Source organism: Coturnix japonica, chromosome 1, assembly GCF_054131305.1.
Source record: "Coturnix japonica strain WE chromosome 1, WE-NBRP24, whole genome shotgun sequence".
Taxonomy (NCBI): domain Eukaryota; kingdom Metazoa; phylum Chordata; class Aves; order Galliformes; family Phasianidae; genus Coturnix; species Coturnix japonica.
Window position 1 is genome coordinate 12,797,914 of NC_140663.1, and position 25,268 is coordinate 12,823,181.

The 25,268-nt window shown below is 37.2% G+C and overlaps 1 protein-coding gene across 1 annotated transcript in view; it reads right to left on the reverse strand.

Moving 5' to 3' along the window:
- The window catches only part of COG5 (component of oligomeric golgi complex 5), a 172,503-nt gene that overhangs the window by 59,774 nt on the left and 87,461 nt on the right, over positions 1-25,268 (reverse strand). Inside the window, exon 8 of the mRNA XM_015850827.3 lies at positions 1,356-1,521. Coding sequence (XP_015706313.2) covers positions 1,356-1,521 — 166 coding nt within the window. The remainder of the gene's footprint in view (positions 1-1,355; positions 1,522-25,268) is intronic.

A 25,268-nucleotide genomic window follows, 5' to 3' on the forward strand; every position in this document is an offset into this window, starting at 1 on the left:
AATGGACTCCAGAGTAGAGTACCCCACGGGTCAATACTGGGTTCAGCTCTGTTTAACATCTTCATAAATCATCTAACGAATGGGATAGAGCAAACCCTCAATAAATGCACAAATGACACAAAACTGTGTGGAGTGGCTGACTCACCAGACAGCATTGCTTTTGAGAAACAACCCCAAACACCAGTGGGTCATCCAGCTGCAAAGCAGCTCTGCAGAAAAGGAGCTAGAGATATTGGTGGAGACCATGAGCCCTTGCCACAAAGAGAATGTTTACAGTATTCCTTGCATGAGGAAAAGTGTTGCCAGCAGGTCAAGAGAGCTAATCCTCTTCCCATACTCAGCACTGGTGAGGCCATAGTAGGAGTACTGTGTCCAAGTCTGGGCTCTTGAGGACAAGAGAGACATGGACATGGAAAGAGTTCAGCTAAGGCCAAGCTGATGAAAGGACAAAAGCACTTCTCCTACAAGGAGAAGCTGAGAGAGCTGGGGAAGTAATGGAGAAGAGGGTGCCTAGAGGGGATCTCATTAATGCCTATGAATACTTGAAGGGAGGGTGTAATGAAGATGGAGCCAGTCCAGGGGTGCCCAGTCCCAGAACAAGAGGCAAAGGGCACGAAGTGGAACACAAGAGTTCTGAACATCAGAAAGCACTTCTTTACTGTGGAGGTACTGGAACACTGGCACAGGCTGTTCAGGGAGGTTGTGGAGTTTCCTCCTTGGAGAACTTCAAAAGCCACCTGGATATGTTCTGCACGTCCCTGCTTGAACAGGGGGCTGAAAGAGTTGGTCCCAGAGGTCCCTGGCAACCTCATCTATTACATGATTTTGTGATTCAGTGATGTTGCCAATGTTCAAATTTGTCCCTCCATAACTTCTCAGTATTCTCTGGTATCTGAATTAACACGTAGGAACTACATGTGGGAACTGTGCAACATTCTCTCATGTTAAAAATACTGCTTTGAAAGCAATTCCATCTGACAAAAGCATCACAGTGTAGTGTTGTGCTTCTTCCACTGCTTGCAAACAATCTCTATCCATATTTCCAACAACACAAAAAAGCAAAATTTGGATTTATTTTTCCATGACAAACTCATAAGAGAATGCTGCAAAGTTGTAAACTAACGAGGACAACTTCCTGGGCAAGTGAGTAAAGCGAGGAGGAAAAAGCAAAGCACAATAACAATAGATTCAATTTGAGTTTTGTATTAGATGATTTCTGAGACATACCTACTGGCTAAAGCAAGGAGGGAAATGTCCTGATGACAGATTTGGGTGTGAGTTTCTTCTGTTTAATACAGTATCTATTTCTGTTAAAGAAAAATCAGGCACAATTCTCTGCAAAACAAATATCATACCTCTTGTAACAGATTGAGATGGTTGGGTCAGTACTTTGATATCCAAAGCATTTTTAATGTTCTCCTCCAGGGCTGTGCAGTACCCATCCACCACATTAGCAATGGTATCCTTCAGAGTTCCGAGGTTATAAAAAACCTGAAGAGCAGTCCCCACTTGAGTAGGACTCTAGAGAAAGAAGATTTTCAAAAATGTCAAGTACCTCTAACTGCAATATGGATTTCTCAACCTATGATCTAGGAATCATTTTACAGGATAAGTTCATCTTAAAGTTCAGACTGCTAATCCATTTCGTTTAACATTAAATAAACTGTATGCATAACAGATGACAGGGTAAAGGAGAGGGATGATTTCCTTTGACTGCTCAGCAATGCTTAGCTTTGCTTCCTTTGGCAGTATCCTCTGAATAAGAAGAACAGAAAAATGGAAACTGGAAGCACAGTTGGCAGTGTATTCTGAGGTGGGCTACCAGTGATTGATTCAATAATTCCTAGGTTAGCTACAGTACAGCTATAATCAGCTGTGGTGTAACTAGTAATATTGTTTTAACACATAATATTTGTTACAGTGCTGTCATTTAAGTGCTAAACAGTGGATTAAATCTCATACAGACTTAAAAAACATACTAACAGTGCAAGCAAAGGGAAGCAGGTCAAGACCCTACTACTGACTGACATAGAATTAAAGCTTTCATTTCTACATCTTTACTTCTAGCGCTGATACTAAATGTCACATTCTTATGTTACTTAGCAGAATTAAGAATACGAAGCAACACAGTGATTACTCCCAAAGCCTGACATAAATAAATAAATAAAGCTATGTATTGCAAGCTTTTCCAAAGTACAAGAGAAAAAATTATCCAAAAACTTTTCAGGTCCACTGTTTAAAAAACTTTTTATTAAGACTAAATTCCACTGAGCAACATTACCCATTGGCAGAGGTGTTATTCACCAATAGAAAAGCCTCAACTTGTTGCCTTTGGGAACAAAGCACTGTCACCCACGCACTGACTGTATTTTCTTTACAATTTGTAGGCAATTAGTGGACAGGGAGATCAGCTGATCACCTCAGAGGTGCAACCTTTTATCACTTTCCTCAGTGACCTCTGCCAGCAGAAAATAACACGGTTTGATAGAAATTCTAGCACCCAGACTGGACAGAAGCACCTGAGACCACAGGCACGTCCCACTAAAAACCCCACTCTGACTTTCTTCTAGCACTCAAGTCCCATGCCATCGCACTGCTATTGCACTCCACTCTTTTTAGGTTTTCTGTGTAACTAGGAAAGGTCAGAATAACAGTTAAAGCAAACAAGCTAGATCCCACCTCTTTGCTCAATCCCAATAAGGAGTTCCCACATTTAGTGAAAAGCAATGTAGCATTAGGCATACAGTACGGTTTGCAGACCTTACACTAAACTGTACCAGTTTCTTTTTCCAAACAGTGTGGGTGTTAACAAGCATTCCTAGCTTAGTATTATGGGTCTGGGACTTGTAGGTTTAGTTTTCTGACAATTGGGTATGCTGTAAAATTTCTAGGCATCCTGTGGGTGTGCTTGTGGAGGTGGAAAAGTAAGCCATAAAGACTGGAAGACTAATGAGACATTGGAAAATGAAGGATAGTATAATGCAAGGAGGGAATTTGGGGATAGAATGAAATAAGAGGAAGAAAATATAGATGGGAAGTGAATGGGAAACAGAATGAAAAGGGAAAAAAAGGGTGAAACTGAAAGGAAGGAAAGCAAGAAAAGACACATCCCATTTATAAGTCTGACATTGTTCTGAATTCTACAGATTACTTAAACATTTTTAGACCCAGACATTGTCTGTAAAGAAAAACCAACACCACCTTCATGAAAAGTTAACAGTCAGATATCAGTAAATACTCATACGTTAACTGACACACACACAAAAAAGAATAGCATCAAAATGCAAACCTAGCACTGCCTATCCAGGTTCAAATAACATATGGTCAGATACTTTCCTGATAAACAGGCAACACCTATAAAAATCCTGTGATCCTCAGTGCTCCCACACATTAGCAAACTAACCCTGCTACTGGTCAAGAAAGATAAAAATGTGTTGCCACAGAGCCTGGCTCTGTTTCAGAAGATCTGCTTTTAGACACAGGGTGTCAAACAGTTCATTCTGAAGTTAGGAATAGTTAGGGACTAACCCAAACACATAATGGAAACCTGCTATGCACTTAAAGTATCTTCAAAATTTAGCAGCAAATGGAAAAACAAAGACTATGCAGATGCCCTACTTCTTCCTCCTTCAGACTGTGGAATGGCTGCTGACAGAGTGGTTCTAGTTCATGTTTTTGTCCTGCGTAACGTGGATTAGAGATACATTAAAACCCTAATAATATACTATAAACATACACAACGTTTTCCTCACTGCAGAAATGTCTGTGTTTCATTTGCCCACAGCAAGCAACACAAAGTCCATTGTTGGCTCAGCAGTAGCCCCAAGAGAATTGCATTTGCTATGCACAGCTAGTTCCCAGGTTTAGACAATACGTTCAAAGAAAAATAAAAATGAACACCTCTTGAGAGCAATTGTATTATGTACAAGTAAAACACTGGAAAGCAAGAAGGAAATATAAACTTTCAAGAAAAATATGTTCAAGATTGCATACACACCTCAAAATTGAACTGTTTACCATTAATACACACTGGAAAAAAAATCAGACAATCAGAATTGAAGAATTTGCCATTACCAACAGATTTCCCTTATAAGACTTTGCCCCTAATATTTTTCCTCTACTTGAGAAAGCTTAAAGCTGAGCCTTTTTGAGAAACAAGATTGTCACAATTTTTCTCCAACATAAAGATACCCATCACCACCAGGAATACAATGAGATGGTACCTTCGTACCAAATGCTCCTTTTCCCAGCCACTCAAAACTGTTAATTTTAGTAGAATCACTTTCGATCGATGTTATTCCATCCCACTTGATTCAGCAGAATATCATAGGCAGGGAAAAAAAGAAGTGACCTGAAATAGTTCTGTAGTCATTCAGTATGAATGTTTATTTTGCTTTCACAATCCTATCATGTGGCTGTTTTCAAGAGAGGCCAACTAGACACATTAACCTCAAGATCCTGCCTGGTCTGAGACAACATTTAGACACATTCTGCTGAGTAGAACCCTATTTGGTTACTTCTTTTCCCTGAGAGATAATAACTGTGAACTGTGAAGACTAGATTGAAAAAAAAAAAAAAAAAAAGGCATTAAAGATTTAACATAAGTGAATACCTACCAAATTTCTAATTCATAAATCTCTCTTATGATGAAACCAAGTCTTCTAGTTTTTTTTCCTGTCAACACTGCACTTGCCTATTTTATAACGTCCACCACCACAGGTTTTTATCTCGTCACTGGCACTAGCATTATCTGAACAATTTTCTGAAAGCGTGGCTAAATAAAAAGCAATTTTCTTTTTCATTATTAGAAAAGCAGCTTGGATGAAAGAAGTATGGTGATGACACTGAGCTAATCTGGGGACAAATAGATCCCTCACATAAGGCTGAACTAAGAACCCTAGATGACAGGCAAAATTAATTAGCTCAAGTGCCAAAAACACAGCTTCAGACTAACATTCTATCTTCTCAGGGGATAGGATTCACCATGTGTCCCAGTCTTCTCCAGACAGCACAGTCCTAAGGAACTTAGCATCTGTTTCTTTACATGCTGCAAATCTGTCCATATGGCCCAATGTTGCAGGGTTTTTACCTGTGTGCACTATCAATGTTCATAAACGAATTTCCCAAAACATATCTACATACTACATCCAACTATTAAAACTTCATGATGAATTAGTGTTACGTAATTAGGTAAGTAACAGTCTCATCATTAAATTTCAGAAGTGCCAGTACCACATAATCAGAATAGCCCTCCAGTGACACCCTTCTTTGCTCAACAGAAGCACCATATACAGGGAAGTCAAGCTCTGACCAGTCCCTCACCTAACCTATACATAAAACATATGTAGATTGGACAGAACAGCTGTGTTTTCAACGTGAAACCATACTCTTATGTCTTTTATAGTAAAACTTTTACCATGTCCCATACACAGACAGCATGACAAAAGACAGAAAGAATTACATAGGTTGCTAAGCTAAGGGAAGAGTCATGATTACTGACACATCCATGAATTCCATGTGTCACTTCAATAGAGTGGTCCAACGCTATGACAAGCAGGAACTACCACAAGCAGTGTTTTGAACAAAGACACAACATTCCCCAGCCCTCAAACAAGTAACTGGTATACACATACAGTAAGAGAAGAAGAGAGCACAATCTGAAATAACCAAACCTGTAAGCTTACAAACATTCACTGACCAGGAATGCAAAAGGTATTGAAGTTCTATGGGAATACATAAAACAAAACAAAACACAAACAAACATACAAAACAGCTTTCAGAATGGTTCTTTGGAGTAACTATGACTCGCACTTCGTATTAAGTAATTTTCTTTGATAGTACATGTACTATATTGGAAACTATTTCAGTTGCTTTGCTATGTGTACTTCACACAGCTCCTTTTGTTTCTATGATTCAGCTTTTGCATTTTCCAGCACAGCACAGCACAGACCTGAAAAAGCATCCCTCAAAGCTTCTGCAATGGCTTTAAATACGTTGCAAATGCATGCACACACATTCTGATAACAGTAACTCTTCCTAAGACTGAAAATCCCTGCTCAGCTTACATTACTCATTTACACTATTTTCTCCCCACCTCTTACTACACTACATCTCACTGCTTCCTTCAAGCAAGTTTTTCACTGACAGTGTTTTTACCTCAAATGACAAGAACTACTACAGGAAGGTGAAGTGATTGAGGAAGGCTTTGTGAGTGCTTGCAGTCATCAGTTACAAGTAGATCTTAGCAGGCTCTTGCAGAAACCAAGTGTGAAAAAGTTAAGTTAATCAGAAATTGTAACTCAGTTTACAGAACACAAACAAGTAAGAAGTGAAAGAAACCAAGGCCATCCAAAATGACCTACATTAATAGCTTACTAAGACTTGCTGGAATCTGTGCACCGCAGTACCACATTGCTATTTTAATTGCAGGGAAGAAAAAATAACAAAAAACTAAAAAAATAAATTAAATGCCAATGAATTCTACAATATTCTAAAAACAGTATTTAATTTCATTTCCAAAAGTCCAGGCCTTAAAAAACTTAATTAGTATATCACAACTCCTAAAAATGAACCCACTTTGGAAAGCATTTCTATTTGATCATTATCATCCCATCTGTCCTTTTCTGTGTTTATCTTTAAAATCCAAGCAATACACGAAAAGGTTAAATTGACAATGTAAAATCAAATACAGACTTTTCTTCTAATGATCTCCCAGTTCTTGTTTTGACCTTTGCGATGCTAAGAGGAAGCATGAGGTTAAGATGTTATATTTTTCTACTGAAGGCAATGCTGACATAACATGTTAGTTAGAGTCCTTTAAAAAAAAGGCATATTTTAAGCCTTAAGGTGCAAAAAAGTCCCAAAGGTAACCATTTAAATATGGATAGGTTGTCATATCTACCTTCTGTCAGCCTATGTTTGGAATACACAACTTCCTAGCATATGACTTTTACTTTCAAAAGGATAACAGCTAGAAACCTCGTTTCCTTCAGCTAGGCCAAGTTTTTGTTTCTTAGAGTAACAAGAAGAAAATAACAAGAAGCACTGCACAACAAAGGTTGAGAAAAGAAAGGAAAAAAAGAAACAGCAGCAATAAAATACTAGAAAGCAAAGAAACAAGATTTTTCAACACAGTTAAATAGCTTGCCAAAACACTTATTCTCAATAATAGTGTAATCAAAGCAACAGATGGCTAGGAGCTAATGGAAGAGAAAGGCATCAGGAACTGTCGTAAAGAATTATCTCGTGAAACATCAAGCACTATTCCAAAGTTTACCATGCCTTAGGCTAGCAACGTGACAGCACTTTGAGAGTATCTGGCACCTCTGAGGACAGATCAACTAGAGCAAGTAGACCATTATAATTAAAACATTTATCCTACAATGCTAAATTTGTATTCAGAACGAGCATAAATTCAGAACAGAATTCATACAACATGCTAAATTTAACAGTCTATAAGAGCATGGGGATACCTGTGACATATCAAACCTTTTAAAATGCATCTTACACCTTATACAACTTGGCCAGTCTCTAGAGCCCTACGTTAAAGGAACTGGTTAAGCTGAAGATGAGGCTTCACTACAGAAAGCCCAGTTACTGTTTTTTGACAAGGATTAGAGAGTAGCATCACTCCTGCCCCCAGGCAGCCTCAACTTGCACCTGCTGACTCAAGTCCGTAACTGAAGCAAACAAGAACACAAAATCTCATCAGTCCTGCTGATCTCTGGACAGCAGGCTCTGACCAGATGTTTTCTCTCATCCTGGAACATCATTATGCACGTGTTCACTTTGTAACAGGTAGAACAAAGCCATCACAAGCATCAGAAATCTCAGGTTTTACTTCTAATAATTCTAATTCAAACCTAGCAGTGACGATCAGGAATGAGCACTATGGAGGGCTATAACTTGTTTTTCTATTTACTAAAAAACCAAGTTTCAGACAAAATATCCTTTAAATGCGATGTTCTAAATTATTCATATACCCACCAAAACCCATACAGGTTTTCTTGCTCCCCTGCAAGTCTCTGCAATAATAATTACCAATGCAAGTGACAGCATCTAATATCTAGAATCAGTGTTAAACATTGCCAACAGCTTTGAAGTGCCCTCAAATACATTCAAGTGACACACTTTAGAAAGTTATTTTATTTCAAAGTATTTTTAGTTACTATGTGCATGTTTAAATAACTTGAACAATACTTGCAGCAGGAAAAAAAAGCACATGAAAGGGGAGAAGAATAACAATTTAGTGCCTGATTCAATCAACACAGAGGGCATTAATAATCACCCAGGAACTGTGGCACTTTGATGCAAGATTTCTGCTTTCTGATGCAACATACTTTCTAGTTCTATGCGCCAACCCAACAATTTAAATGTTTTGCTATAAGAACACCTCCAAATGGACAATTACGCAGAATTTCATGTGGTGCTGAATGGCAGATCGATAATGCAATGAAACACTAATTTTTCAGAGGAGGCCGAGACAAAGAACAGGTTCCAAACCTGAGAAAAAAAGGCAAAATGAATTATATTATCTTATTTAGATGAGTATCATGGCTTTTCGATCAGATTTTTCACTCTGCTTTATGCAGATGTGGCTTATTAATGCCTCATACGTTCTTCTTGGATCACCTAATTGCATTACTTCTGAACCTGTTAACAATCAACAGTCAACAGTACAAACCACAAATAGAATTACAGTCTGGAAAAGGCATTTAACAGTAACATACTATCTTATCTGGAGAGAAAGAACCTTCGTGTAGCCTTAGTTTTGAAGGGAGACAGATACACTAAAGTACCAATTAAATAGATTGGGATGGATTATATAGAGACCCAACCAAAGCCCAAGTCAGTCTCTGCCAGCAGAATTTCATACTCACTGTTTACCTAAGAGCAGTTAAGCCAAACAGAAACCACTTCATTCAAACTGGTATAAAACACCTGAATGGAGGACTTTGGAGGAAGAATGCTTCATTTTAATGAAGATTAAATTTGTCCTATAGGGTCTATACCCCTGTAATTACAGCTCTGCAGTGTATGTAATGAAGAAGAGCCTCTATGGTTCTCATTCCAACCTTACCTCAACTATTTTCAATGTGATCTAATATTAGCTCGCCTTTCTTATTTGGAACAGCAGAAACAGCACTTCCTCATTTTGCAGATCTGCCTTAGCTGTTTCCCATTTCACCCTCCACCTCTCCAGAAGTCTTGTTCTTAAAACAGCCCCTTCCATTCATATCTTTCTTGGCACCTACCTTCAGCTCCTAAACTTCCTTTCTAGTTCCCATACTGACACTTACTGTCCTCAGTCTCCTCCATTCTCCCCTTAGAGCATATTTTATTTACAAAGCCTTTCACAGTTGAGCTGCTCATAGCAGTGGCCCATGCCTCTCTGCATATAAATGGCTGAATCAATTACCATATTTGCATTAATTATCCTAAAAAGCATCAGAATCAGATACTTTCCTGTCCTACTATATATTAGCTAGCCTCAGTGCAGATTCAGTTTAGCAAGGTGGTCAGAGATGACCCAGATGTAATGGTTGACACGCTTCCAGTCCACAGACACCGCCTAAACAGATGGACAACCAGAACACAGCAGACTATGCAGCAGCCTCTAATTTAAAATCATTTCAGTCTGAGAAGAAAGCTGAACTCAATGTTATTAAACATTCCTCTGTTTTCATGACTGATATTCTACGCGGAATAATTTTTTAGTGATCACAGATGACACTTACTAATTGGTATGAAACCAAACTAAGTGTTTCACGTTTCAGAATAGCTAGTCTCAACGGGAAGATCTAAAACACAAGGTAATTTTTTCCTAACCCACACAATGCATAGCTACTAATTCCAGACTATATGTAAAACCAGCAGAGCTGCCCGAATTCTTTGACAAGCATTATCAAGCTCTACGTTAATGTGTATTTAAAATGTCATCAGCAATGGAAGATTACGCTTTAACATTTTGTTAGCAATTGGCCAAGTTAATCAAGACGAACCTTCAGGGGGAAAAGAAAAAGGACCATGACTGAATTTAAAAATCACCCAGCTGATTCTCTTATAAAACTGTCACTAAACAGAACGTAAAGATTTTGGCAAACAGCTAAGTGATGATTCATCACAGAGTGGAGGGATATAAAACATTAACGACTTCTCAATTTTCACCTATTACTTTACCATAAAAGACAGTTAGTTAGAACTATTACACAGATCAGATGTATTTTCAGGAATATCCAGTTTTAGAAACTATTTATAAACCACTTCCTTGCACTGTCACAAAAACAGGAACAGGAATGATGAGATTAGCATGGCCACTGAACAACAAATCCTTACAAATAAACAGCAAAAAGTGCAGGCTATTTGTTGTGCTGCACTGGGAAGTACAGTGAAGTACTGGCTAATGGAGTATTTTCAAGTCACAGATTTTCAGTCTAATTCTGCATTTATGAGTCACAAACACCTACAGGAAAAAAAAAAAAAAAAAAAAAAAAAGAAAGAAAAAAAAATCCAGTCACATAATCTGTCAATCCATTTTGATTAACCACCTATCCAGGCTGGGAGCAGTGAAGAATTCAAACAATACTGCTCCACAGTTGGACATCAATTACATTAAGCTTCTTAAATTACCTCTACACAGGGCAAGTGCACAATGGCAAAGTGATATAAAGCTTTCTACATCACAGATGAAATCAAAGTCCACACAATCCCATAACCTGTTTCTCAATTCAGTATATACATTTCAATAAATGCACAGATTCACCAAAATCTGAAAAATCAGAATCTCAAGCAGAAATCACCACGTCTATTATTTTTAAGGCTTTATAATCTGGCATTAAAAACATCAAAATGTGAAAATAAAACCTCTGTTAATTTCACAAGAATGCCCACTTGCACAGTGTACAAGATGAATCAGCTGGCTTAGAATTACTTCACCACTAACAAGTCTTTTTCTTCTTTCTTTTTTCCTTAACAACCCTTCTAAGAAAAGCAGTATTTCTCTTACAAAAATATATATATATATCAAATTTTCATTTACATGTTCTCTGTTTACTGAATATTGCTTTCCAGTACTTCTAACTCGCAATGAATGTAACTGGGAAACATCACAAAATACATCCAGGAACTTAAAATGACTTGGGATCTTATACCACTTTCTTATTTACTTCACATTTTCCATCTGGAAAATAAGGACAATCAATGATCCACAACTGAGATTTATGCTAAATTTAACCAACTTTAATATTGCTGCATACATCACCAATGCCTTATTTTCAGTGTACAATTAATTATTTCAAAGAAGAGAAATGTCTGTCCACAGTTTCTTGGGGGGGAGTGAAGGGGGAAGATGGAGGATGGAGGAAAAAAAAAGCAGAGGGAAACATTTACAAGTTAGATTTGATAGTAATGTGCCTAATCAATCTAAAGCAATATTGCCAACAGAGCATTGGAACAGATACAGAAGCTGGGCATTTTTAGGAATCAGATCATAAACATGTTGCAAAATACATAAATGTTAAGGCCAGGCCTGGTAATGTATTTTTCCCTAGTGAAAAGCAAGAACATGTATTTTCTTCTCAACACATCCCTGTACACTTCTTCTCCAACTCTGTTTCTTGAGCATCTGACAAATACTTTTAGTTTTTAGATGCTGAAGATTCTCTTTCATTTCAAACTGTTGTCGTGACAGGTTTCCATAGTGCTTCCCTGCAGCAATCATTGCTTCTGCCTTCTCTATTTCTATTTTAAAAAACTTCGAGTAGCAGAAAAGGAAGATTAAAAATAAATGCTTAAATAAACTGCCTCTGCTTTATAGCCAGAACAACAACAGAAAGGATGCAATGTTGAAAAATGCTGTTTGCTCTCCCATACCCCTTTGGAGGTTTAACATCACTGAAGAGAAGGCAAACTTACTTTTATAATCAGTTTCAACCACATTAATTCTCTGGTAAGAAGTAACAGCAGTGCAGTTAATGAAAATTCAGTGAAACATCAGTTCTTCTAATGGCTTCAATCTGTTTGGAAGTTATGGGAGAAAAAAAAAAACAATTCACTAACTAGAGTTTGGCCTTGGGAGCTTATGATGTGACTATCAGCAAATTACTGAGGCCTACATGCCGCAGATGAACTCCAGCTTCCTAGGCGCCAAGGACACACTGACCTCCATGGGCTACAGCTGTTCTTCCATTTGACCCACAAACCCTGTCTACCTTGGGCCACACCACCCTCATTCAAGGAGATTCAAGTCTAAGCACAAATGAGTTGCCTGATCTGCACAAGTAAATTATAAGACCCTGTAAGCTGGTAAAAGATGCCAGAGGTGCTAAAGGGACAAGGCATAGAACAGCACACTATCCCCCCAGACCTGCTGAAGCTACAGGGCAAGGCACTTTTAAATATGAGAAACAGCTCAAGGCCCTTCAGGGTTGGAATGACATTGGGTTTCACTCCCATCCCATGAAGATGTGCTCCAGGGCCCACAATACTGAACACAAGCACTTCCGTACTCCTAGGCCTGTAATACTGAACACAGATGCCTTTGTGCTCCAAGGCCTGAAATACAGAACATGCTTCATTCCATCCCTCTTTCCTTCCTTCTGTGTAGTTAAACAAGTAGCCACCCATGCCTAAAAGGCTCGGGTACTTAAGCTGAGGAAAGGTATTGGCTTGGGAATGCCAGCAAAGCAATTTTTATAAGAGCTACAAACATGTGCCTACACAGCAGAAAGGCCAGGTTTTCTATTTGGACCATCCTTTCTCCCCCCCCATTTTTATTGCTGTATTGCTTACTGTGTGTGGCAAGACTTAAGAGCATTATAAATCTCTCTGGCCCTCTGTTTTCCATTGCAAAACAAAAATGTTGATACTTCACCTCTATCACAAAGATGCTCAAAGGGTAACAGCAACTCAAAGGAGTTCTGATAACATGGATAATGGATTTATTTAATCTGAATCAAACCCAGGTAAAGTTTTACTGGAAAGACAAATCTCTCAGATCAAAAACAGAAAATACAGAATACCAGGGAATAGCAACAATATTTTACTAAGCACATCTGGAAACAGTATGCAGTAAATGTGAAACTTGGCACAGGGGATTTCTGGCAGATGCGAAAAGGTTTTTCAGACTCTGTACATGTTTTCCTTCTGCTTGAAACTTGAGCAATGTACATGATCTAAAAACATGGTTTTTGATTTATCCTGAATACAAATTTGACAAAATGTTACAGCTCAGTACTCTCTCTTCAAACTGATTAAAACCATGCACACAGTTGTAGCAGTTCACACAAGGAAGTAAACAATACAACTGAGCACATCAACTAAAAACCATATTTTCTCTGCTTATACATCAGTAGGTAAGGCCACGCAGACTGACAAAATCAAACACACTAAAAGATCATTAATATTTTATCTTTCACAAGAAACATAAATAATTTAGTTACCCTAACTGAATACACATATTCTGAATGATGCACGTAACAAAGTAGTCCTAGTTTTCTGGTATGCCAGATGTCCTAAACAGAGATCAAAATGTCATTTAAACCACGTACTGCTGACAAGATAGCAGATGATTAAAATATGTGCCATTATTTCTGACAGAAGTCCAGAGGAATGTCTAGAAAGGGATCCTCAGTCTATAATACTGTCCTCCTTTTTGTTCAAATACATCACTGCTATGTCATACGCATTATTAATAATGACAAACTACACAAGTTAAGATCAAGAATGTACAATTCCCGTTTTAACAAAATGCCACTATCACCACTGGAAAAACAGTACAGCTGACAGATCTGGGAGATTCAAACAAGTTTTGACTGAAGGATATTGTCTACTATCCTCTTCAGCTTATTAATGTAGTATGATGCTGACTGCGTAACTTCAAGTGTTTATATTCTGAAATGCATATATATTTTTGTGTATAAATTCATATTATTTATATAAGCTCTAGAGCTTCACCCAACCTACAGAAGTACTGTGTCCATCTCCCTTCAATAATAGTATCACTCATATTTTCAAAAAAACTCTGATATAGAAACTGAAAGCCTGTGAGACTGAATCTGATCGTTATCTTACACAAAAACTATCTACTCATAATTTGTACTTAAATTTCTAAGACATAGGCTAAAGTCTACTCTTTCTTCCTGATTCTATTCTCTTTACATATGCACTTTACTGAGTGAGTGGGAGTGGTGAGTACAGCACAAATATTTTGAGTGAAATTCCAGACTAGATGCCTTCAAATTACTTGTAGTATCTTAGAAGAACATTACCCCTCAAAATGCCAAGAAACTTTCTCTTTGGGTATACTTACAAAGCATCCCTTATGCATGCACTGGGTATCAGCAAACCACAAACTTACACCTCTTGGCCCGCTTGAAATTTCAACACTATACTCAAACTGAAAAGCTTTAGCATGTATCAGCTAATAGCTTAAACAGTACTGAAACATGTGGTGAATACTTTTACTTGGGAAGACATTATTCAGGTTCAAATCTCTATAGTATCCATTAATGGAGACTGCCTTTTCTCTGACATTGGTTTCAATTTCCACAAATTCTTCCCTTCTCTATTTAATAAGCATTCTAGCTAACATGCATTTTATCAGTGTGACTAGCAATTACTTTAACTTTTTTTTTTGTTGTTTTGTTAAAAAATACTTGTTTTCTTCAGTAACTTTTCATTTATCAGTTGGTATTTTGTGAATTTTCTATCCCACGTTACCTGCATTTCTTTTGTGCAATTATAAAAGCCAGCCACTGATGGCCTTGCAGGACTCTAGGAAACGGGTACCTAAAAAATGATCATTCAGATTTTCAGTAATCTGACAAGCCACAATGATTTCCTTTTCTTCCAGCTCTAAAGTTTGCTGCTCACCTACAAACACAATTAAGCAAACAGCTGGTATACAATGTCTTTGAAACCGGTATGTTGATAGACTCATGCATTTATCAATGTATGAAATACAGAACTGAGTTGTAAATGAATTATTTACTTTGTTTATAGCAACAAGTATTTTCCATTAGCGCTAACAAAACACAACACAATACATTGTGTCCATACGCACTGCTTTGGACTCATACCATCCACTGCCTAATAGCTGCCAATAACTGTCATTATCCCCATTTTTCAATTTTGCTTCTTTAATAACATTCCTTGACCTTGATTATTCTGTGGAAGATGGTCGGCACAGTGGAAATACAGAAAAATACAAGAATGTCCAGAGTATCATATTAAAAGTGGGCATTCAATTGCATGTAAGCAGCTGAGATCTTTCTTTCATGTTGGTAACCTTGTAAGAAAAGTCAGCTGCTACTAAGCCTGCACCTCCTCCAGCTGAAAGTCAGACTTACTCCTTTCCTTCTAGAACACATCTCTCACACCTGTGTATTTAAGAATAGGATAATAAGACCAAGGTTGGAAAAGACTTCCAAGATCATCAACTGCAACCATCCACCTACCACTATGTCCCTTAGTACCACATCCAAACATTTATTGAACACTTTCAGGGATGGTGACTTTACCACCTGCCTCAGCAGCCCATTCAAGTGTCTGACCACTCTTACAGAGAATACATTTTTTCCAATATCCAGCTGAATGTCTCCTGGTGCAACATGAGATCATTCTCTCTCACTCTATCACTAGCTACACAGGAGAAGAAGCTCATCCCCACCTCGCCACAACCTCCTTTCAGGCAGCTGTAGAGAGCAACGAGGTCCCCCCTGAGCCTCCTCTTCTCCAGGCTAGCCAATACCAGTTTCCTCAGCTGCTCCTCTTAAGACCTGTGCTCCAGACAGGCTCCACAGCTCTCCTGGACACCCTGGAAAAATGCTTTGAAACCTATTGGAACACATCATATTTTTCAGAAGTACATTATAATTGGTTAGCAGGTATGCCTAAATTACGATGAAGTCCCTGTATTAATGGCAATGAAAAAAAAAAAAAAGATTAAAACTATTTGCCCCTAAAAAGTACTAGCGAGTAAGTCAGGTAAGTTAACAGACAGGCTACCAGATTTTATTTATTTATTTTGCAATTAGTTAAATTGAATTGCACGTCTTCTACAAAAACATCCTTTCGATCTTGATGACTACAGACACAGGTGCAGGAATTCTTATGTCCTATTTGTTGTTTTACCTTTCACCTTAAATTCTTCAGTAACCCACAAGTCACAGTCTTTCCCAAACTACTGGATTATATTTATTACATATTTTTTTCATTAATAAGGGAATGAGGAACAGGGATCTGAATGAAGATTGGTGGAAATCACGTGCAACAAGTTGGAGCCTGTAGGCATGCACATGCTATAATACTGAATGTTAAACTAGTGTGAGGACTACGGATCTTTTCACAACAGTAATATATTGAGACAGATTTTATTATTCATAGAGAATTCATTTTAGTAATTCTTTAAAAGTCCATAACTGATGCTGGGTGTGATATGGGAATATGAACAAAATTTTGGTCACATCTTGCCTTGTCAAAAATGTATGTCCAAACATTTTCTCCTACAGTTATACAGTACTCAAAGATACAGGGAAATCAAAACATTCTGCACAAGTCAGTACTGAGATGTCTTTAAATTTAATAGAGTATGTCCTCCTCAGATGTAAACTATTTCCTATGAAACTGAACTATGGCTAATGTAAAAACAATTCTTTCTCTGGTGAGATTCAAAGAGAAAAAACATGATTTCCCATTTTTCCTCTTGTCTCCATTCAGTAAGTGAAACAAACACTCCGTCTTCCCAAAGTGTATAGAGAAAGGAAATCCAGAGCACATATGCGACCATTTGTTTCAGTGTCCTTCATAGCATGCATTCAGATGAATCAGAAATAAGCTAAAAATATTGGTTATCATGGAAAAAAACCGCATAATACAGTCTTTCATGTTTTAGCATTTCAGAGTAAGAGCCTGAAATAGTATTCCTCCCACACGCAAAAAATTGAAGATATGCAAAAATTCCCACGTGCAACTTTATTATCTATTATTGAAATGGAAAAGTGACAACATTGGCAAAATTTTGCCATTTTTGGTAATAAAGTAGGAAAGCAAATGAATTGGCTTCTGTCATCAATTTTCTAGTGAACAGCTGGGAAGGAGGAGGCAAACAGCAGTATCCCAAAAGCCAAACTGAAAAAGATGAGCCACAGACTGAGAAAAGGTAAAAAGAGCATCCATTTCTCTTTGGTTTCGTGTAAAAAAGGGCAAAACAAGTAAAAAATAAATAAATCTGTAACCTATCAATAACAACATGGAGTGGTTATAGCCTATATCTGTCTCTTACCTTATAGCTTATATTCGTCTCTTAGCTTAGGTGAACAAACTCTTTGCAGTAAGAGCCCGTTATCATATTACCTCTATCTCTGCACAGAATACACAAGCCTTTAAAATGTTCTCATCATACCCAATATTCTGTTTTCACTAAGTCAATGGCAAGCTTTGCGCTTCCTTTTGACTCAAGCCTTTCTCTACAAGAAAAAAACACATTACCACAGTGAGGAATTAAAAATCAAGCTTGAGTCTGTCTCAACTATTCCTGAGTGAGTGTATAAAAAATGAGTGTGGAGTTATGTGAATCCATATAGCAGAGATATAGTTTAAGTTAGTAGTTAATATTAAAAATCTTCAGCATGTAATGTATGCTTAAAAAAAAAACTAATTTACTAAAAACATGTCCATAATTTATCTCAGGAGTCCAGTACTAGAATATAAATGTAATGAAAGTTATTTTTAAATAAGGTTTGTTATAGTAAAATGAATTGTGTGATTCAACTGAACTTGAAAAATTTCCCTGGCCATATCCAAAGAAACTTCAGTAATTGAAATACTATTTCAAATAATATTTGAAAGATTTTATGTATTTAATACCAATTCAAAATATCTGCAGTTTCCTTGGAAATTAATTAGGACAGCAATTTAATCATTTATATACTAAAAGCACTTACCAAATGCCAAATTCAGTATCACTCTATAATTGTTTTCTTATATGTAGACTCAGAGCACTTGGATTTTATACTCCAGTTAATTAACATCTTTTTTTCCCCAACTAGTTTTGCACAGCTACTGTGTCTGCAGTACACTGCAGCATACTGTTCTACACAGTCCTAGCTTTATTTACTGTTGTCTCATAATGCAGTTAGCAACCCACCCATCTAAGGCTATTACCAAAAATGTAGTTAAAGCTACATTTGTTTAACTAACAAAATGTGTAGCTTCTATGTTAATTATGAAATTGATGATTTAAAAACATAATTACACACTCTGCCACACAAATACTATTTCCCTTCTTGTTCCTGCGGCCAGCTGTACCCTCAACACCTTCCCCTCTGACACCAGGGACTACTTATGTACTAAGCAGTAATAAAACACAGGATCCTGCTGGATCAATACTCAACTGCCTCAATGCCTGACCTTCAGTAGCAATTCATCCAGATCTCTCTAAAACAACAGTCAAAGGTTTCTGCAGTCTCCATGGTACTTTCCTGGATTACACCCTGTACTATAGATATCCTGAAATAAAACCTAGACACACACGGGAAAAGTTATTAAAAGCTCCAGCTTCTTTTGCACAACTGGCTCATTCCCCTCTCTGAGATGCTGACACCTCTGCTTTATGGAGCGAAGGTAACTGTGACATGAGAGAGATGCATATCTTTGTAATGGTTTGGTTTTGGTACATTTTTTTAATAAAAGCCACCTATTATTTTAACAAACATTTTCCACCTAAAATAATATTACTCTAGGGAGGTGGCTATTAATGATCAATGCTATTATTTCTGCTCTGACTCTCTGGACAAAAAAGGACCCCAATCCAGATGAAAAGATAAAGGAAATACATACATTTAGTTCTACTTAGAAAATTTTTCATAAGGTTTAATTCTGTCCAGAGTGAAAAATGATTGAAGGTTTGTGGTCAGTGGCTCTATGGAGGAGCCATTGGTGGAGGAGTAGGAATAGGCTGTCCGGAGAAGCTATGGATGTCCAGTCCCTGGAGGTGTCCAAGGCCAGGTTGGATGTGGCACTGGGCAGCCTGATCTGGTGGTAGGTAACCCTGTCCACAGCAGAGGGCTGGGACTAGATGATCTTTAAGACCTAACCTCAGCCATTCCATGATTCTATTCAATGAAAGTTTTAAATAGAATATTCAGTCTCCTTCTCTACCTTCCACACTTCCATACTGCTTATAACCCCTCCAGACTATATTAATTCTCTTTTTAAAAAGTGCTGCTTTTCTCTCCTATATAATCACCGTGCACTTTACTTGAATGAATTCCCAATTCCCAACAGGTAGAAGGATGTATATACAGTAATTTCATGTGATTACATGTTGCTGACAGTTGCAAGGCTGGATTAAGACAAGCAACATAAAATTTCATCACAAAATTAAATAAAAGTTATGTGCTTTAACCCTTGGAAATCAAAATTGGTGTTTTTCCACTGAGGAGCCTAACATAACTAAATTCACTACAATTACAAATTAGGTTCAACTATACCTCCAAGCTATTTTTGATACCTCCTTTGCCTGCTCTCTCTCCTGGTTCAATTTTAGTAATAGTCAACTACCCAGGCAAAAATAACAACTCCTAATTATTCCGGGGAAAATTAAAGGTAAGTGAAAGTACAAGATTAATTCTACAGTCCTTTCTTACTTGCTAAGGAACATTTCTTGAAAGATAGTAGAGAGAAAATACTGAAATACTTCTGAAGGCCATGTAAAAACCATGTAAAACCATGTTTCCTGTAAGTCTACAGGCGGGAAGGACCAAAACGTAAAAAGGACTAGTGTAGATATAATAGCTCTTCTTGGCTTTTAAGTGTGTGTTCTTGTGAAGCTATGCATTCCACGAATCTTCTTTATCTGCTCTTGAGAAGATATGCAGTTCTTCTTTGCCTTCTATACTCTATTACCACATGCAGGTCTGTGGTAGAGCTGCAACTACATTAATTCCCAAACTCGCCATCCCTCGCCTAGGAGGATCTCTGAAATTCTTACCAAACATCAGAGAAATACCAAGAATAAAGGATCAGATGCCATTTCCCTCCCAAGCCATAGAGAACATTCACTCTAATGGTTGGCAGAGTATTCCTGGGACAGGATTATTCCTCAAAGTTCAATGGGGTTTCACCTTATAGAATTTCACCTTTAGTGAACAAACAAAGAGAAGCTCAAGACAGGCAGGGCTGGTTTACAAGCCATCCAAAACAAGCAAACTGTAGAAACATTATCAGCCTTTTACAGCCCCTTAGCAATCTGCCTTGTAACATCTCCTATGCTGAAAAACCTAAGTAGCTTTAAGCCATAGAAACAACCACATACAGTTTAAATTTTAAGCTGTAAGGAGCTTAATCACTTAAAACACTGTAATCAAGTATCATCTGTAATTATCCAGTTTTCTAGACAACCCAGGTACATTTCCAACCTTCATGAAATATTCTAGATCCACATTTTGATTTACAATTGAGTCACAACTCTACATGCCTCTATTGACTAAGCCTGGAGAAAAAGAGAACGTGTCATCCTTCACATTCCCAGGACAGCAACAGTGGCTCTCCTGTTAGCAATATGCAATGTGCTATTTGCAATATTTGCGATACGTTTCTCTGTTCCTAATGGCAGTTGTTACTTAAGAAGGCTTTATGTATTTCAGTCATTCTTTAGCAACCTGATAACTCTAACACATTTCCAGTCTAGAGCATCACTTATTATTTTTCTGAACAGAAATTCAGTATTACAGAAATTTGGACTTATTTTATTTTTTAAATTAAATCCTGGTCCACAATCCTTTTTCCTGCAGAGGCATCTGTCAGCAAAACACACAGCGAAGTGAGACTTTGTGTTCAGCCCAGTGAGTATAAAAGGAAGGTCGCAGAAAAAAAAAGAAATGCTTTATTTTGAAAAGATGACATGAACAATCTGCAATGCATTACAAAAATGTACCTATCCTTCCAGAATGACAGATTATGATTTCTTATTTTTTTGGCAAACTTAAGACATACTATGGCAAGGACTTCTCTGACTTGGCAGCAACTACAACAACAATCTTCCGCTTGCCTTACTGACTATTCTGTTTCTCTAGAGGAGCGCAGAATCCTTGTTCGCTATCTTCATTTGCTGACAAAGTACATAAGGCAGCACTGCAGAAATTATGGCTTCTTACTGCTCATTTGAACTTGTTAAACCATTACATCAAGGAAAATGCTAGTGCCTGTATGTGAATATCTCAAGGACGATATAAATATTCTTTAAACTACTAAGGGATTAAAAGATGATCTGATAATGTGAGAATAAATACTAAAATACATCAGCTTCTTCTCTAGGCCTCTGTGCTGCAGGGTCCTATGCATTTATATCAAACTGGCAATAAAAACTCAAAGATGAAGTCCAATCCAGATCCAGTGTGGTAAAATAAGCTGTGTCTCTAACATTAGCCTCTGTGGACATCCATGTAAGGCTCATCTTCTATGATGTGATGATGACTGAACAGTTCTTGTATTAAAGGAACTCGCTTTGGCTCAAGCATTGGTGGAATACTGAATTTCACCAGTAGGCATTAAGATAACTCTCCAAGGAGATATAATTTAAACATGGTTTTATATCCCAAACAACACCTTTTTCATTAAGAGAAGCTGAAAACAGCATTTTCAATGCTCAGTTTTGTTTTACAAGCTAAAAGTCTTTACACTGCATTTAAAAGTGCTCAACAGGCTATAAAAATAAGAAACAAACAAAAACCCCACAAAACAGCTGGACTTTGAGCCAAACAAAACCCAATCTGCATTTGTTCCGAGTCAGCTACATTCTCTTTTATGGCTACAGACACTTGATTCAAGATCAGGTAGTCCATCCTAACAAAAACAACCATGTTTTACAGATCTTTAACTCTCAAAAGTTCTCTTTCTTCAAAGAACAAACCAGTTATGTTCAAGCTGATGTTCAAAACTAGACTAAAAGCAGGTTGTACCTAAACAAATTCCCCAGTATTTTCTCACAACTCCTCTGAACTTTGTGGAATTGCTGTGACACTTAACATGGCATCCTTTTCATTAAAACTTAAGATCAGAGACTTCATACAGCTTTCTTATGGGATACATGCTGCATGATGAAGAGCACAATAATGTCCAGGTGTATCTCACTAGCTTTTGAAAGGAATAAGAGGCAAGCAAACTTGCATTAGAAGGGCATTACTTTTTCAGGGACCTGTACTGATATAAAACAAATAGGTATGATCAGGTTCCACTGGATTCCTAAAAGGGAAACATTTGTGCTAATAATAGCTATTTTTGGAGACAATGTCACTTGGATAAGCAGCATTACATCATTTATGCCATATACAGGCACAGAACTGAGGTTAACTGTAGCAGTCAGCAAATCAGGATCAATTTTATATATATACATTAGTTAAATTGCCTTTTAACATTTGTTTTTCATAAGAATATCTCTTTAGGACCTCAAGATTTCTCTGTGTATTGGAGTTTATTAAATTCCCTTTCTTAAACAGTAGTTGTAATGTGAAGTGTGCATGGGATAACTAGCATTAAATTTCTAGCCTTGAAAATGTAACAAAACTACTGCATTACAGCACCTCATGGTTTCAGCCAAAACAGCATTAACAGCACGCCAATGTTTGTTAAAAGATTATTTTACTCAAAAACCTGCATAAGGCACTAAACCAAAAGTAATTCACCTTTGAACAAAAACTATTATTTCCCTCCAATCCAGCAAGCTGCCATATGTTATAAAATACAACATATATAATAGGTAGTTACACATAAAATCACACTGCTCTGCATATCATTAATGCCTGTGAAAGAACTCATACACACAGAAATGCTGTTTAACTCCTTGTTTGAAAAAAGTAAATGGTAGCATATACAAGAATTGGAAGTTTTTCTTCTGAAGTTTCTTAGAAAAATAATGCCAATGTAATTTTTGTTATTCCCTGTTTGTACTTTTGGAGTTCTGTAACATTACTAAGAAAGCAATAGCTGTAGTATGTGATTGTTATGAATGAGTGTACATTTATTTTTAAAGCCAATTACAGAAATAATTAACCACGGCTCCTTCAGTTAATCTCCTCAAGTTAATCTCCTTAACTGAAGAAGCATTGGTAGCAGCAAGTATGTACAGCACACTCATGATTTTACACAAATATGAGTGTGAAATAACATTGAGGACTGAAAGGAATAAAGGTTGTAAAAGCTTGTGAGATACAAAAAGATCTTCAGAGATTTTTGAAACTTTTAATGGAATTATTGTGTGCAAATGACACACATGAACAATGAAATCTGAAATATCACTGTTTCAGTGATGCTCCATAGAAACAACTTCATAAGTTCTAGTGTTAGTATTTAACAAATCAACTTTCTTACTGTTAAGCTGTGACTGTTGTGAGAAACATCTCATAGAATACCTCTGGCGAGGCACTGGGATGGGCTGCCCAGGGAGGTGGTGGAGTCACCATCTCTGGAGGTTTTCAAGAAACGGGTAAATGTGGCACTGGGGGACGTGGTTCAGTAGGCATGGTGGTGATCTTAATGAACCTTAATCATTCTATGAAGTTTCCTACTGATCTGAAACTCTGTTGGACAGCTATTTTATGAGCTGGCTGGAAAATGCAACAACCCCCCCCCCCCCCCCCCCCCCCAAAAAAAAAAAAAAAAGATACAACATTTCTCAGTTTTTCACAAAATTGTACTAAATTGAGTATTCCTGTATTTGTTTCCTGGCACCACTGAGAAATGTAACCAGCACAAGCTGTTAACTTTGCAAACTGAAAGTTCAGCATTTCAGAATTAATTGTATATCTGTAACAAAAGTCTCCTTTGCCTGCTGTTGGCGGTGTTCAGATATGCCACTAGACTTAATTATCAGGTTACTTTTTCACCAGGTAACTCACCACTACATGAGTTTTTATATTATATTCCTGATCAGGTTAAAGGTTGACCTACATCAGTATTTTGTCTCCTCTAATAAATCCATAAATAATTAAAGAACCATATTTAGTCAGAAGTTTTCTATCTGGACTCTTTTTCACCAAAAATACATTCAAGAAAAGGTGGTTTTTGTGGGGATTATATTGTATCTGATTTTTAGTAGTCTTTTTAATGAAAGAATTAGCAAAGATTCTATTTCAAACTCTTAATGTCCATTCGTGGTGTTAATGGAAAATGAAAAAATAAATTTAAAAATCAAAATCAGCATTTTATCTGAAGGAAATGTTTGTCCTCAAATTCTTTTCCCTTCCTAAAGTTTCAGTTCAAAGGACTTCACGTTACTGTTGCAAAGTGTTTGATCAATCCAGACATCTAAAGGCATTCTGGCAAACCTTACAGATGAATGCCCCCCACCACATATACTACAGTCTACCAAAGTAGAATAAAACAAGATTGCTAGAAATAGTGAAGCAGATTAAAGACATTTAAATGTTGGACAGTTTCATAAAAGCTGAAAAGTCTAATGGATTCAACCTTCTCTCTTCTGGTTAACAGTAATTGTTTATAGATAATTACACATAACTAGTTCAACTGATGCTTTTTTATACTCCTGAACTTTCTTGTGTTCATTTTTCTGAAATCTTTCAGAATCCTATTATTGAGACTGTGATTAGTACGTTATGTTTAGTGTGGAATATGGCCATATTCTCAATTTACATAATTATGTGAATATCCTCTACATAGCTTCTTTGGAAAAGCAGATGCATTTTAGTCAACATCTAAAGCAGTGAGTCAAAAAGATGACAAGAAAAGAAAACATCTTCTCAGCAACATCTTTGATGTATCTGATTGTTCCCTTGACTCGTGGGGACCAGCAATACTTGGATTTTTTTGTTAGCTCTGTGCTTATGATAAGGAATGTCTTACTGCTTATCATTTCTTTAAATAATAACTCCTAACATCTTTAATCTCCATTATTTCTATCACATTTGTCCCAGTAATATGTATAACTTTGGTAGAGATACATACACACTCTAAAAATGCAATCTAAGTTGCAATTAGCAGGAAACCAGCTTTCTAAAATAGTTCAACAGAGTCATAGCTATAAGTGGCGATAAATTTTGCTAACTTTAGCTCAAGAAACTGCATACTCAGATGCAAAGATTTTAAAGTCAAAGACTGAAACTCCTCTGGAAAGGAAAGTCAGAGCAGCAGGAAAGCACTACTAGTTTCCCTCCCCTCTTTTTTATAGAATCACAGAATCCTTAGAGTTGGAAGGGAGCTCTGAAGGTCAACCAGTCCAACTCCCCCACAATAAACAGGAACATGCACAGTCA